Here is a 15,350-nt window from a genome sequence, read left to right on the forward strand (position 1 = left end):
CACACACACACACACACACACACACACACTCACACCTGGATCTTCAGTCTGGAATACTAGCACATATTTGGATACCTCCATACACTCCCCTGCTTGGACCCCAACCAGGGTTACAAATATCTCTCCGCAAATTTCATTGGAATATTATGCAATTCTAGTTATGCCTTTACTTCAAAGGGCTCTGTATCAAGTTCCTTAAGACAACACGTGGTTTTGGGGACTGGTAGAAAACCCTACTGGGCTCCAATGGAAGCAGGTCTCAGAAGGACTTTGGCTGCATTTTGGGATGTTTTATTAATAAAGCTTTTTTACAGTCTTCTGCTATGGCAAATAAGCAAATTAGTTCCTATCACCTATCTTTCAGGTGTAGGAAACCTGTGAATGTTTTGTTTACCAACCAGAGAGATTACCCTGGTTTATATTTCAGATGGAGGAGTCTGCACCAGACAGCCAAATCCTTCGGGGGTCTCAAGGAGAAACAAACCAAGAAAGATTTCACCCAGGCTTTCCCAGTACCTGGATTTTTGTGATTGTTTCAAAGGTACAGGAAGAGTCTGTAACATCATTTGTCTTGACTACCGTTACTGTTACTAACAAAAACCCTTTGTTACCATTCTGCATCCAATATGCATTTGCCACCACTCTTACCACTTTTAGCATCTATATGAGTAGTTCATCATCATATCAACAAGTGTGGCTTGTTGATAAAGTTGTAGAAGTGGGAGCTTCTGGAAATACCTGCCTCTGACAGCCAGCTTCCTGAATGGAACACCCTCAGGCCACCCTCCACCTCTCATTCCTCTTTTGAAGAGTTCCAGAGCCTTGGCTGTGGAAAAAAGTCCACCCTTGACACTGTCTATTCATATATTTAAAAACCCTTAGTGATAAATAACAAATGCTTCTACAAAGACACAATGCAATCATGGACACAGATCATATAGGTTTTACAGTCAACACTCTATGGGGTCAATACACAGAGATATTAATATTTTCATTGCTGTTTCATGAACTTCCCAGGGAGTTTCCATTACTGCTCTGATCTGCAGAAGCTTCATGTGTGTCCCTCCTGATGATATGGGAAATACTTTAATAAAGAATCTTCTCTCTTCACTTTTGCTACAGGTAGCAATATTTCTCATTGACAAGAGCATTTTGATATTCTCTCAAAATCAGGGAAGATGAAAGCTTCTATATTAACAGTAGCATTTAGATGCTGTAAATATTCTTTTTGGCTGAATAACATTAAAAATAATAATTGATTTCCTCCCCATACAGATTATTTTCTTCATCACTCTGCCCTCTTGTAGAAACATGATGATCTGAGCTGTTTGCTTTAGAAGAGACGTGGCTCTAGGAATCTAGAGTAATACCAGTCTTCACCTGGTTTGAGGGGGGGAAATGAACAGCTCCCACACCATAGAGAATATCATTGGGAGACCCCATGATGAATCGGAGCAAGATTTTTGTGCTTATGTAATGAAGAAAAGTCTGTACAATCAGAAACTCATATTGCTCCTGTATAGGTGTCTGGACCACAGAGGAGAATTCACTACATGGTGGTGTGTTTATGTACAAGAGGCTTGGGAGCAGACGAGCCTCTGGGGGGTCCCTGTGCACCAAGGAGGATTCAGGACAGCAGAACTGTTCTCATGGGAGTCGATATTCTCATGGGAGTCATTTGTCTAGGGAATCACTTGGTTAAGCAGACGGGGTCTTAGAACGTGTCATTTCCAAGCCAGTATGCATGATAAAATTAGAGTTACCTTGAGATGTGCCCATATGTCACTGTCGTAGCAGAAAGACAGTGGCTGTTGTTATGGTTATTGTTATGTTAGGAAATTATACATAGTAGGGAATTACTGAGAAGCCCTTTAAAAGCCATGATGATTCCTGTACTATGTTGTAGAGAGAGGTACAAGTATGGGGGAGAGCAAGATGGTACCTTGGTTGAGGAACTGCAGCCTGGAGTTGGTGGAGGCATCTGAGGAGGCTGAGGGCAGCTCCCAGGTGACCATGCACCTGTTACCGAAGGTTGTCCAAGCTGACCCCTTCCTTGCTTTGGCTGCATCATTTGAGGTTGTGCAGTGTTTATGGTTAGTGTTTTCTTTTTCTGAAAGTAGTTTTTCACCCGCTTGTTAATAGTTTTCAATATCTGATGAGCCACAATATTTCTCTCTCTTTTTCTCTCACTTTCAACTCTCCTGCTCACTCTTCTCTCCCTTCCTTCTTCTCTCAGTCTCTGTCTCTCTGTCTCTCTCTCTCTCTCTCACACACACACAGACACCAGGATCTTCACTCTGAAATACTAGCACATATTAGAATATCTCCATCCACTCCCCAGCTTGGATCCCAACCAGAATCACAAACATCCATCTGCAAATTTTAACAACACAGATGATTGAAATTTCATTGGAATGTTATGCAATTCTAGTTCTGTCTCTGCTTCAAAGGACCCTATGTCAAGTTCCTCAAGACAACACGTGGATTGTGGACTGGGAGAAAACCCTACCTGGCTCCAATGGAAGCTGGTCTCTGAACAACTTTGACTGCACTTTGGGATATTTTATTAATCAAGATTTTTACAGTCATGTGCTTTGACAAAAAAGCAAAATCACTTGTCTCAGGTGTAGAAAACCTGTGAATACTTTGTTTATCAACCAGAGAGATTCTCTTGGTTCATAATTCCAGACGGAGGAGTCTGCACCTTGCAGCCAAATCCTTCAGGGATCTCAAGGATAGAAAAACCCAATAAAGGCTTCACCCAGGCTTTCCCAGTACCTGGATTTTTGTGATTGTTTCAGGAAGTGCAGGAAGAGGCTGCAACCTAGTTTGTCTTGACTACCATTACCATTACTAACCAAAGCCCCTGGGTACCATTCTGTATCCAATACACATTTTCCACCACTCTTAACACTTTTAGCATCTATATGAGTAGTTCATCAGGTGTGGCTTGTTGATAAAGTTGTATAAGTGGGAGTTTCTGGAAATATGTGCCTCTGTCAGGCAACTTCCTGATTGGAACACTCTCAGACTACCCTGACACCTCATTCCTCTTTCGAGAGGTTACAGAGCATTGGCTGTGAAAACAAGCCCACCCATGACACTATCTATTAATATATTTTTAAACTTTGAGTGGTAAATGATGAATGGTATTATAACTACAAAATGTGATCATTGACAGAGAGCATACAGGCTCCAGAGTCAAACATACTATGTGGTAAATACACAGAGATGTCAATATAGTCGTTGCTGCTTCATGAACTCCCCAGGGAATTTTCATTACTGCTCTGATCTGCAGAAGCTTAATGTTGTATAGGAGTCCCTCCTGAGGACACAGGAAATACTTTAATAAAGAAGCTTTTTATTCACTTCTGCCACAGGTAGCAATTTATCTCATTGACAAGAGCATCTTGATATTCTCTCAAAATCAGGGAAAGTGAAAGTTTCATTCATAGTAGTAGACTTTACACGCTGTAAATACTCTTTTGACTGGATAATATTCAACATAATAATTGATTTCCTCCCTTCACAGATTATTTCCTTCATCATTCTGCCATGTTCTATAAACATGATGATCTGAGCTGTTTGCTTTAGAAGAGAAGTACTCTAGGAATCAAGAGTAAAACTGGTCTTCACCTGGTTTTGGGGCAAAAAATGAACAGCTCCCACACCGTAGAGAAAATCATTGGGAAACCCCATGATGAATTAGAGTAAGTTTTTTGTGCTCATCTAGTGAAGAAAAGACTGAAAAAATAAGACACCCAGTTTGCTCCTATACAGGGGGATGGACCCCAGAGAAGAAGTCACTCCATGGTGTGTTTATGTACAAGAGGCTTGGGGGCAGATGAGCCTCTGTGGGGTCCCTGTGCACTGAGGAGGATTCAGGACAGCAGATCTATTCTCATGGGAGTAGAAATTCTCATGGGAGTTATTTATGTAGGAGTCATCTTTTCAGGCAGAAAGGGACTTGGAACTTGTCACTTCTACCCCAATCTACATGGCAAAAAAAGACTTATCTTGAGATGACCCGTATGCCATTGTCATTGCAGAGACAGTAGCTGTTTTTATTGTTATATTTATGGAAAGAAGTTATTACTATTATACATAGTAGGAATTACTGAGAAGCTCTTTACAGGTCATGATGATTCTTGTACTATGTTGTAGAGAGAGGTACAAGTATGGGGGAGAGCAAGATGGTACCTTGGTCGCAGGACTGCAGCCTGGAGTTGATGGAGGCATCTGAGGAGGCTGAGGGCAGCTCCCAGGTGACCGTGCACCTGTTACTAAAGGTTGTCCAAGCTGACCCCTTCCTTGCATTGGCTGCATCATCTGAGGTTGTGCAGTGTTTATGGTTTGTGTTTTCTTTTTCTAAAAGTAGTTTTTCACCCACTGGTTAATAGTTTTCCATATCTGATGAGCCAGATTTTCTCTCTCTCTTTCTCACTCTCACTTTCAACTCTTCTGCTCACTCTCCTCTCTCTTCCCTCCTTCCTCTCTTTCTCTGTCTGTCTATCTGTCTCTCTGCCTTTCTCTCTGTCACACACACACACACACACACACACACACACACACACACACACACCAGGGTCTTCACTCTGGAATACTAGCACTTATAGGATACCTCCATCCGCTCCTCAGCTTGGATCCCAACCAGGCTTACAAACATCCTTCTGCAAATTTTAACAACACAGATGATTGAAATTTCATTGGAATGTTATGCAATTCTAGTTCTGTCTCTGCTTCAAAGGACCCTATGTCAAGTTCTTCAAGACAACACGTCGATTGTGGACTGGAAGAAAACGCTACCGGGTCGAATGGAAGCAGGTCTCAGAACGACTTTGCCTGCATTTTGGGATGTTTTATTAAGAAAGTTTTTTTTATAGCCTTGTGCTTTGTCAAAGAAGCAAATTAGTTCTTATCACCTGTCTTTCAGGCTTAGAAAACCTGTAAATGCTTTGTTTATCAACCAGACAGATACCCCCAGTTCATAACTCCAGAGGCAGGATTCTGCACTGGCAGCCAAATCCTTCTGGGATCTCAAGAACAGACAAACCCAATAAAGATATCACACAGGCTTTCCCAGTACCTGGATTTTTATGATTGTTTCAGGAAGTGCAGGAAGAGGCTGTAACATCATTTGTCTTTACTACCATTACCATTACTAACCAAAGCCCATAGGTACCATTCTGCATCCAATACACATTTACCACCACTCTTACCACTTTTAGCATCTATATGAGTAGTTCATCAGGTGTGGCTTGTTGATAAAGTTGTATAAGTGGGAGCTTCTGGAAATACCTGCCTCTGGCAGCCAGCTTCCTTATTAAAACACCCTCAGACCACCCTCCACCTCTCATTCCTCTTTCGAAGAGTTACAGAGTCTTAGCTGTGGAAACAAGCCCACCCATGACACTGTCTATTCCTACGTTTTCAAAATATTTAAGAAATATTGTAACATCCACACAGGTACATGGATTCTGTTTGTGCCCTCGAAGTTCTCAAGTGTTAGTGCCCTGTGTGACCTTTGCAGAACATGTTTAACCTCTATGAATGTCAGTTTTCTCATAATGTGACAAATAATAGCACCCTGAGTGATAAACAATGAATGTTGTTATAAAGACAAAATGAGATCATGGACACAGAGCATCCAGGTTTTAGAGTTCAGTACTACTACATGATCAATACACAGCGATATCAGCAATATCATTGCTATTTCATGATCTACATAGGGAGTTGCATTTCTGCTCTGATCTGTAGAAGCTTCATGTTGTGTGTGTGTGTTCCTCCTGATGGTATGGAAATACTTTACTAAAGAAGTTTCTCTTCACTTCTGCCACAGATAGCAATTAATGACAATAGCATCTTGATATTCTTCAAAATCAGTTAAAGTGAAAGCTTCTGTCATAGCAGTGGCATTTAGGTGTTGTAAATATTTTTTTCAAGTTTATTTATTTTGGGAGTGAGAGAGCAAGAAAGTAAACGAGACAGAGAGAGAGAGAGAGAGAGAGAAAGGGAGAGGGAGAGTGAAAGAGCTAGTGGGTTGGGGCAGAGAGATAGGGAGAGAATGAATCCCAAGTCTACTCTTCACTCTCAGCCCAGAGCCCAATGCAGGGCTTGATCTCTGGAACTGTGAGATCATGACCTGAGCAGAGATCAAGAGTTGGATGCTCCACTGATTGAACCATCTAAGTGCACCTGGTGCCTAAAATATTCTATTTGATTGGATAATATTTAAAAATAATAATTATTTATTTTCCTTTCCAGGGTATTTCCTTTCTCACCCTCTCTAGTTCCTTAAACATGATGTGTTGAGCTGTTTGCTTCTGGAGACATGTAGCAATAGGAATCAAAGGTAATATTTGTCTGCATTTGGTTTTGAGAAAGAAAATGACCAGAACCTGTACTTGAAGAGAATCAGTGGGAGATCCAGTGATGAATCATAGCAAGGCCTTCCTGCTCACCCAATGAAGCACAGACTGAATGGTGAACATGTTTTGCAGGCTCCCTGTGCAGGCAACTGGACCCCAGAGAAGAACTGATTACATGTGTGTTTAGGTGAAAGAGGCCAAGGGGGCAGATGAGCCTTCCTGGAGTCCCTGTTCTCCAGAAGTTTTCAGGACAGGGTAGGAATTCTCTCAGAATAGAAATGACTGTGTCCATATATAAACAGCTGGGGACTTCGAAAGTGTCACTTCCAAGCCAGTATGCATGGTCAAAGTAGAGTTATATTGAGATGTGCATATATGTCATTGTCATAGCAGAGAGACAGCAGCTGAGGTTTCAGTGACTTGATAAGGACACATCCGTGGCCATCTGGGCCTAGAGTCTAACAGGCACAGGTTGCTAGCTCCATCCCATGGGTAAGTACTGGAGAGATTGTGTAGGGATTATGAGTTAGGGGTGCTAACAATAGCAAGATCCACAAGACACAACTTGAGAAACATGTCTTTAGGGAGTTTGTTCTCAAGTGCTACATGTGTTTTGGGGCTAGGGTACAGCCTGGGTCAGATGGCAGCTTGGGGCTTGGGTGACAACCTACATTAGAGAATAGTGATTCAAATGCTGCCTTGCCCATTCCTTAGGCTGCCTGTGTATTTGCCACAGAATGGAGATTATACTCCTGAGTGTAGGCAACCACCGTGGTCATGTCAGGGTGTGACAGAGGCCACCTAGGAGGGAGCGGATGCACGCATGTGCACTCACCTCTCCACCTCATCTGGTCTTTTCCTGTAATTTGAGATTATTGTCCCATAAAAGAGGAACTTACACTCATTATAGTGGTGAAAAATGCTGGGGGAAAAAAGCCAAAGGACCTGTGACAGCCAGCAATGGGAAGATGTGATGTATTGTTGGGGGCATATCAGTGAGGACTTGCTGGGGGAAAGGGAGTTGGGCTGGTGTCTGAAGGTGGATGTATCCGGGTCAGTGAATAAATACAGTGAAAAGATAAGAGTAATGAATTCCCAGCCACAGAAATAGCTTATGTCTACACATCTGAGGTGGGAAGAAGCCCGAATGTGGGAAATGAATCCAGAAGTATGGTCAGTAAGCCAAGGGGAAAGGGGAAAAGGAGACAGGAATCTAAAGGATAAATATCTTCCCATGTTCATCTTTAATGGTCTGGCCACCCCTTACCCCTACTCCTGCACCAAGTCAGTAACCCTCTTGAGATCAGGAATTACTTCAAAATGCATACTTTCAAATAGCAAAGGACTTGTACTACACTGAAATCTCACTATCTGCATTTAATAAACTAATGAGTGACTTTTGTTATGTAAGGAAATTATACGTAGTAGGGAATACTGAGAAGCTCTTTACAGGTCATGATGATTCCTGTACTATGTTGTAGAGAGAGGTACAAGTATGGGGGAGAGCAAGATGGTACCTTGGTCGAGGAACTGCTGCCTGAGGTTGATGGAGACATCCGAGGAGGCTGAGAGAAGGTCCCAGGTGACCGTGCACCTGTTACTGAAGTTTCAGGAATCTGGTTCCATTCTTGTGTTGGCTGTGTCTTCTTTGATTTATCATTGTTTGTGGCTTTAGCTTTCTTTTTCTGAAAGTAGATCCCAACCCTCTGGATGATGTTTTTGTCTATTAGATAAAACATCATTACTACTAAGCCAATCAATTTTTTATTACTAGATTCCAAGTATACTAGAGGTTCTGTTTCAGGACTCGAGGGCACTCCATGGCACCCATCCTCTGAGAGATGACAGGGAGGCATGCAGCCCACACTGACGGGTGTTTGACATAACAGCTGGGAATCTCCCCTCCTCCCTGTGGCCCGAAGGATGCTGCACCAGGATTTGGAAAATCTAGAATTGAATTTGTCTCTTTGGTGAGATACTTTCCTAGTGAGTCTTCCCCTTATCCCACATGTAAAGAGGAGTAATGGCTCCATATCTCCTTCCCAGGGAGTTATACACACAGGTTATAGTGAACAGAGTTCTGAAACATAATTGGTGATTGCCAGCTACAGGTAGATGATTGCTAACTACGGGTTTGTTGACTCCAAACCTCATTTTCATTCTGCCCCTGGAATCCCTTTTTTCTCAATTCTTCTATTTGCAGGTCGAGAAATGAAAAAGAACTAAGTGTTCCGAGGAAGGTAATTAGTGGGAAAGCCATAGTGGAAGCTTCTTCAGTAGCATCTTGAGCATCCTACCTTCGTCGCAAGTGTACCATCCACTGCTTCTGAAGCTTGGTTCGTGGTAGATGGTGATTCATCAGTACTGGATGCTTCCTGCTTTCTTTTTCTCTTGGGAGCTGGTCCCTGTACTTTGTATTTCTTCATAACTGAGGCAGTAAAGAGAACAAGATAAATCCAAAGGAGCTGGTCTAGGGAAACTGCATCACTTTCTATGCTATTTCCTCTAAACTCCTGCTTGTGGGTCTGAGGTAGCGTGCTTCTGCCCCTCCTGTGTCCATCAGCCAGCCAGCCAGGCTACAGCCTCAGGCTGCAGCCCACAAACCCACAAGCCCACCCCTCCATCACCCAGACTCCCAGGTACCTCAGTCCAGCCCTTTTCCAACCCTTTTATCCTATATCTTCCTATTAAGAGTCTTAAGTTTTCATAACCAACGGTGGGTTATCTCCTATAGAAGATCTATTTGAATTACAGCAACCAGGGAAAGGAAACCTGGTCTAATTAATGATGTGACAAACTGGTGATACTCGACTTTTTAAAATATGCTTTTATGATCCAGTGATTTTATACGAGGCAATATTTTCTACATCTGCGAGAGATAAGTTTTTCTTTAAGCAATGCCTCACATTTGCTGTTAGGGAATACAGTAATGATGGAATAAATACTGTAAGAGAGCACTATATAAACTGATTTTGGTATTTTTAAAAGGCATGATTTTTCCTAATTTTGTTCTGTCACCCTGTAACCTTTCTAAAGTGGGGAAGCCTCAGCCTTTCTCGTCAACTCCTTCTGCTTTTTTTCTTTACTCACATCCCCAAAACACACCCTCTAAACTACAGTGGCCCCCTTTGTAGGAAAGGAATTGTCTAACTTGTCAACCTGTTGAAACTTGAAGGGCCACCTCATCTGAGTCATAGATTGGGGAAGGGATCTCCCCGCTGTGCCAGCACCAAGGCTCTGCTGAGCACAGACGACGTGCACATGACAGTGAGAACTCATCTCCGTTACCTTTTCTCCTTTCATTTTTAATAGTTTTAACAATGTCTCCAAGTCCTTCTATGTCTTTGAGCAGCTCCAGGAGTTTGTTCACACAGGTAATCCCCCCGAATTTCTTTTGCATCATGTCAGCGATCTTGACCTTGGTATACTCTTCTTTCATTTTTGGAGTCAGTTTCAAATCAGAATCCATCAGGGACTTAACCATGCTAAACTGATCGTCATTGAGGGGCTGAAGCCCTTTCAGCAGAAGAATTTTCTTGCATTCCTTCTCCATCTCTCAAGGTCTGGCTGAGCCTGCAGGTGAAAAAAAACATAGGGCGTTATATCTTCATCTGGACCATTTAAAAAGCCTGGTTGTGTCCATGTGCATGAGTGGCCCCTGTCTAAGTGTTGTCCTTGAGTGTGTGTGACAAAGACCAGGTGTGTCACTGTGCAAAATGGGTTGAGATCTGCTGTGTTAGGAACTTCTAAGAAAATCTTTTCATTTAATACTGACAGTTGTGTCGGGTCAGGAGGTCAGGAAAGAGGTAGTTGTTTCCGTGTGTGGAGTGTGGGCTGTGCGATGTCAGGGCACCTGCTCCCAGTGGCCATCCCCTGCTGGGGCTGTGTTATCTCCCTAGATGTCTGCCCGCTGGCTCCTGCCCCTGCTACCCTTTCTGATGGCAGATTGGACAGCAGTCTCTCACCTTCCATGACTGTCTCTATCACCAGGGCACTAGCTTCTATGCCAAGGACTCACCCTTATCCACCCGCCTTCCCTTAGTCAGTCCTTCTAGCATCTTCTCTCCCTGAGGTTTGGGCATGTCCTCTGTGTCCTCTGTGCCCTTGTCCCCTGCTGGACTTCTACCTGCTTCCTCATGCACAATCACAGCATTTCTTTTCTGGGACAATTTAGTAGTCCTTCTGCCGGAGTTCTACACTCTGGCTGGAGCAGGGACACTGCACTTAGTCGGCACAATTATTTAGCAGTTGCTTGATTTTACCCTTCTAGGCTGAATTCCTCTCTTAAAAAAAAATTTAATATTTATTTATTTTTGAGAGACAGAGAGAGACAGATCATGAGCAGGGGAGGGGCAGAGAGAGAAGGACACACAGAATCAGAAGCAGCTCCAGGCTCTGAGCTGTCAGCACAGAGCCCGACGCAGGGCTCAAACCCACAGACTGTGAGATCATGATCTGAGCTGAAGTCGGACGCTCAACTGACTGAGCCACCCAGGCACCCCTAGGCTGAATTCTTCTTAACAGTTCTTTTGGAGAGCTAGATGTCCCTCTATCCAGTCATGATTCTGTCCCATATGATGGCTTCCAGGAACTCCCCACTTTCTTTTTGAAAAATGTCTTACTCCTCACCCTGGCTTGGAGAGCCTTGAATAATCTGCATCATTTTTTACCTCTATACCTTTTGTAATTCTTATGGCTTATGCTCCAGAAATATACAACACATCTCGCCTTTTCATGCATCAGGACTTTGTTAATTCCTTCCCTGTTGCCTAGCAAGCTGAACTCACCGTTTTTCCTGTGACTAAGTCCTCAGAGCCTTCACGACTCCGTTGAGGCTTTGTCTTCAGAAAGCCACCAGAGTCCCTGTATTGGACTGAAGGTCACTCCTCTGGACCTCTTTAGCACCTCCCGTACTTCCTTTAGGGCACTCAGTACATGGTATGGATTCCCTTTTTCTGTTTAAATTCATCAATTCATTTAGGGACCATGTGTTTGTGTAGCTTTTGTCTAATTAGCATGCTCAAATTCCCAGGGCTGTGAATTACTCCTTCCTGAGAGAGGGTGAGCATCCTCAGGTTGGTCAGGCCCAGAGACTGAAGGATAAATCCATAAGATGTATTATAGTGAAACTGAAGATTATTAACCACAAGGTAAAAACTCTAAAAGTTTCCAGAAATAAAGACAAGATAACCTGTAAAGATTCAAGGAGGAGACTGAATCTGGTGCTCAACAGCAAGGCTGTCCACCGCAGTAAAAGAGGGTAATTTTCAAATAGTACTTGTCCAAATTCCATATCTAGTTCAAAACTGAATATTGTTTAAGATGAAATTTTTGTGTTATGTGTGCTATGTATGAGTGTGACAACATAATTCACTTGCAAAATAAAATATAATAAGATCCAAGGTGACAGGAGGCTATGTCTAACCTTTATTCATTCCTCTTAAGTATGAACATGCTTGTTTTATTGCCATAATATTGGTGTGCCTGATTTTATTTTATTTTATTTAAAAAATTTAGATGTTTTATTTATTTCTGAGACAGAGAGACAGCGTGAGTAGGGGAGGGTCAGAGAGAGAGGAAGACACCGAATCTGAAGCAGGCTCCAGGCTCTGAGCTAGCTGTCAGCACAGGGCCCGATGCAGGGCTCGAACCCACGAATCGTGAGATCATGACCTGAGCCAAAGTAGGACGTTTAACCGACTGAGCCACCCAGGCGCACCTGGTGTGTTTGATTTTAGAGTAATCATACAGATTCCTCTAGGGTTTCTAGTATTACAGTATTTATTTTTGTTTCTTGTTTTTTTTTTAATGTTTATTTATTTTTGAGAGAGAGAGAGAAAGAGCATGAGCAGGGGAGGAGCACAGAAAAAGGGGGACAGAGTATCTGAAGTAGACTCTGCACTGACAGCAGAGAACCCCATGTGGGGCTTGAACTCACAAACCATGAGATCATGACCTGAGCCAAAGTCAGATGCCCAACTAGCTGAGCCACTTGGGTGCCCTGTAGTATTACAGAAATGCCCCAATTGTAAATCTCAAAACATATGTGGCCCCAGGGAACTGTCCGCATAGAGGGAGGGCAGAATAATTTTGAGAGTAGAATTCTAAGCTAGCCAAACTGATATTTAAATGTGGGGGCCTCAGAAACTATTCTCTGATATTCAAGGCCTTATAGTTTGTAAGATGTAGAAAGACTTATAGATAAACATATATTGGAAGTAATATTCAATAATAAAAATAACACATAGAGCCCAGAACTACTGAAAGCCAGGCGGAAAGGAAGAGTAAGCAACTACCTTGACGAGGTGTGCCTCTGTCTTATGAGGAAATACAGCTTCAACAGAAGACAAGAGAAACAGGAAGCACATCGACAGGGTGGGGAAAGGAAGGAAAACCAAAGGGGCCGTTCACTAATGTATTTGTCTTAAAGGGTGAGATAAAGGCATAAGTAAAAACAGAAGCTCTAGAAAGGAGAATTCAGAAGTGGCATAAACGGAAGTGAGCATAACAGAAACCAAACTGTACCCCCTAGTGATCAGCACACGCAGAAATGGTCCTAATGAGTTAAGTGACAATTTCAGTCAAATTGCATTTATGCCATCTGCCAATATATTGTTAACAAAAGATCACTTAAAGGCGGGGAAATAAGAGAAAAATATTTTATCATGTGGTGAGTAACCAAATGAAAACCAGTTCATCTATATTAGCGTAGTTTTAAATAGATCTGAAGACAAAACTGTCATCAGAGCACAACACAATGACAGAGCTGATGTCCCAGGGAAATAAAACTGTTGTGATTGTGTATTTACCTACTAATAGAAAATACATATTATTTTTGTTCTGTTATATTCCTTTATAATGCTATAAATATTATGTAATTTATTTTATAACATGATGCACATATAATAATATAAAAAATATGTTTGCGGGCGCCTGGGTGGCTTAGTCGGTTAAGTGTCCGACTTTCGCTTAGGTCATGATCTCGCGGTTCGTGGGTTCGAGCCCCGCGTCGGGCTCTGTGCTGACTGTCAGCTCAGAGCCTGGAGCCTGTTTCTGAGTCTGTGTCTCCCTCTCTCTCTGACCCTCCCCTGCTCACGCTGTCTCCCTCTCTCCTAGAAATAAATAAAAATATTAAAAAAATAATAATAAAAACAAAAATAAAAACAGCTCTCAGTTTTGTTAATCATTTTTGTTTTTCTGCTATTTCATTTATTTCTGCTCTGGCCCTTGTTGTTTTCATAATCTTTTTATTTAAGAAAATGAAATGAACTTGTGATGTTGAGNTCGTGGGTTCGAGCCCCGCGTCGGGCTCTGTGCTGGCTGCCGGTTCAGAGCCTGGACCCTGTTTCAGAGTCTGTGACTCCCTCTCTCTCTGACCCTCCCCTGCTCACGCTGTCTCTCTCTCTCTCTCTCTCCTAGAAATAAATAAAATATATTAAAAAAATATGTTTGTACTATTAGGTCATATGTTTCTCTCCATACAGCCACACACACTTTATATATATATGTTCATATATTCATACGTGCATATATAATATACATCATATTATTGGATATATAACTCTGAGAGAAGTACAGGACAAAAACCTCACAGTTTCATAGTAGGTGGTTTTAGCTCATCTCACAATTACTAAATAAAAATTTTAAAAGTCAGTAAAAATTTAGAAAATAGGACCAACACAATTAATAAACATAATTAACTAGGTTTATCTAACATACCCCAAATTCTGAAATCAGCATTAAAAAATCTCACACTCTAACTAAGAGCAAATGAAATATTATTATAACAGGCCATACAGAAAGTTGCTCAACACTTCTGAAAGTGGGCAGGAGAGATCTAATTATGACTGACTCTCTTCCTCTCCCCTGCATCTTGCCCACTAGAAAAGACATCAGTAAATTTGAGGAAGGTAGAAAGTAATACTAACAGGAACTGAAATAATGGCTCTGGAGTATAAGATAAAAATACAACTGACTAAGAGAGGTAAAGAAGCCATATTTGTGCATAACTGTGTCTGTGGAAATGAAATTTTTTCTGCTGTGTGTGTGTGTGTGTGTGTGTGTGTGTGTGTGTGTGTTTTCCCTGGGACCCTGCCACAGCCACCATGTTTCCTGTGTACTTTCTGGGGAAGAAATTAAATACTTTCTCTAAATATAACTCATGGCAATAGTCACCTAGGGAATAAATATTAATATCTTCTATAGTCAAAATGTATCTCTTTGTTCAGGCCTCAGATGTGGTGAGATAAGAATGTCTGGGTTTTTTTGTTTTGTTTTGTTTTGTTTTTTTGTCTAAGCTGTAAAGGATTAGAATCAAGCTACTGTTGGGGTCGCCTAGGTGGCTCAGTCGGTAAAGTGCCTGACTCTTGATTTTGGCTCAGGTCCTTATCTCATGGTTCACGAGTTCAAGTCTAACTTTGGGCTCTGAGCTGACAGCACGGAGCCTGCCTGAGATTCTCTCTCTCTCCCTCTCTCTGTGCTCCTCCCCTGTTCTGTCTCTTTTTCTCTCAAAATACATAAATAAACTTAAACAAATAGAATCAAGCTACTGTTTGTATTTTTCTGACTATAGCTGATACCAGCCCACACCCCACCCTACCGCTAATTCTTTATTATCAAAACCCCCTGGTTGTTTCCTGCTCAGCCAATAGGTGCCCACATCACCTGAAAGAAAGCCCACAGGCCTCACCTTGCTGAATTCCCCACAAGTCCGGATCTTGAGGTCTTCTTCAGAAATGCAGAAATCACTGCTTATTTTGTTTGAGGTAAAAAATAAATCAGCAAAGCCTTTAGAGACTGAATTGCAAGCGATTATAATCTCCCGAAGGGCACAGGAAAAAGAAGTGTTTTGAAAAATAACAAGCAAAAATGGCACCGGGTAGAATCACTTACAACTTCACTAGTTTTGGTTTCCTCGCCCTGTGCTGTCCCCCAGAGAGAGATTATGAAACTGTTCTGAGGCTCCTCCCTCCCTTATTCTTA

General features: G+C 42.1%; 1 protein-coding gene across 8 annotated transcripts in view; it reads right to left on the minus strand.

Annotated features, from left to right (window-relative positions):
* The window catches only part of LOC120241352 (gamma-interferon-inducible protein 16-like), a 27,720-nt gene extending 12,427 nt beyond the window's left edge, over positions 1-15,293 (minus strand). For 4 of the 8 annotated variants that reach the window (XM_039246412.1, XM_039246409.1, XM_039246408.1 and 1 more), the window contains exons 1-5: positions 15,058-15,293; positions 9,657-9,941; positions 8,666-8,796; positions 7,886-8,053; positions 1,943-2,110 (exon numbers count right to left, since the gene is read on the minus strand). In XM_039246412.1, coding sequence (XP_039102343.1) covers positions 1,943-2,110; positions 7,886-8,053; positions 8,666-8,796; positions 9,657-9,921 — 732 coding nt within the window. In that variant the 5' untranslated portion in view covers positions 9,922-9,941; positions 15,058-15,293. Of the gene's footprint in view, positions 1-1,942; positions 2,111-4,200; positions 4,369-7,885; positions 8,054-8,665; positions 8,797-9,656; positions 9,942-15,057 lie in introns of all 8 variants that reach the window. The other 4 variants (XM_039246407.1, XM_039246411.1, XM_039246406.1 and 1 more) reach the window with 4 other exon arrangements.
* Between the last annotated feature and the right edge of the window lie 57 nt (positions 15,294-15,350).

The sequence above is a fragment of the Hyaena hyaena genome, unplaced genomic scaffold (assembly GCF_003009895.1).
Source record: "Hyaena hyaena isolate Hyena2069 unplaced genomic scaffold, ASM300989v1 scaffold_281, whole genome shotgun sequence".
NCBI classification, from domain to species: Eukaryota; Metazoa; Chordata; class Mammalia; order Carnivora; family Hyaenidae; genus Hyaena; species Hyaena hyaena.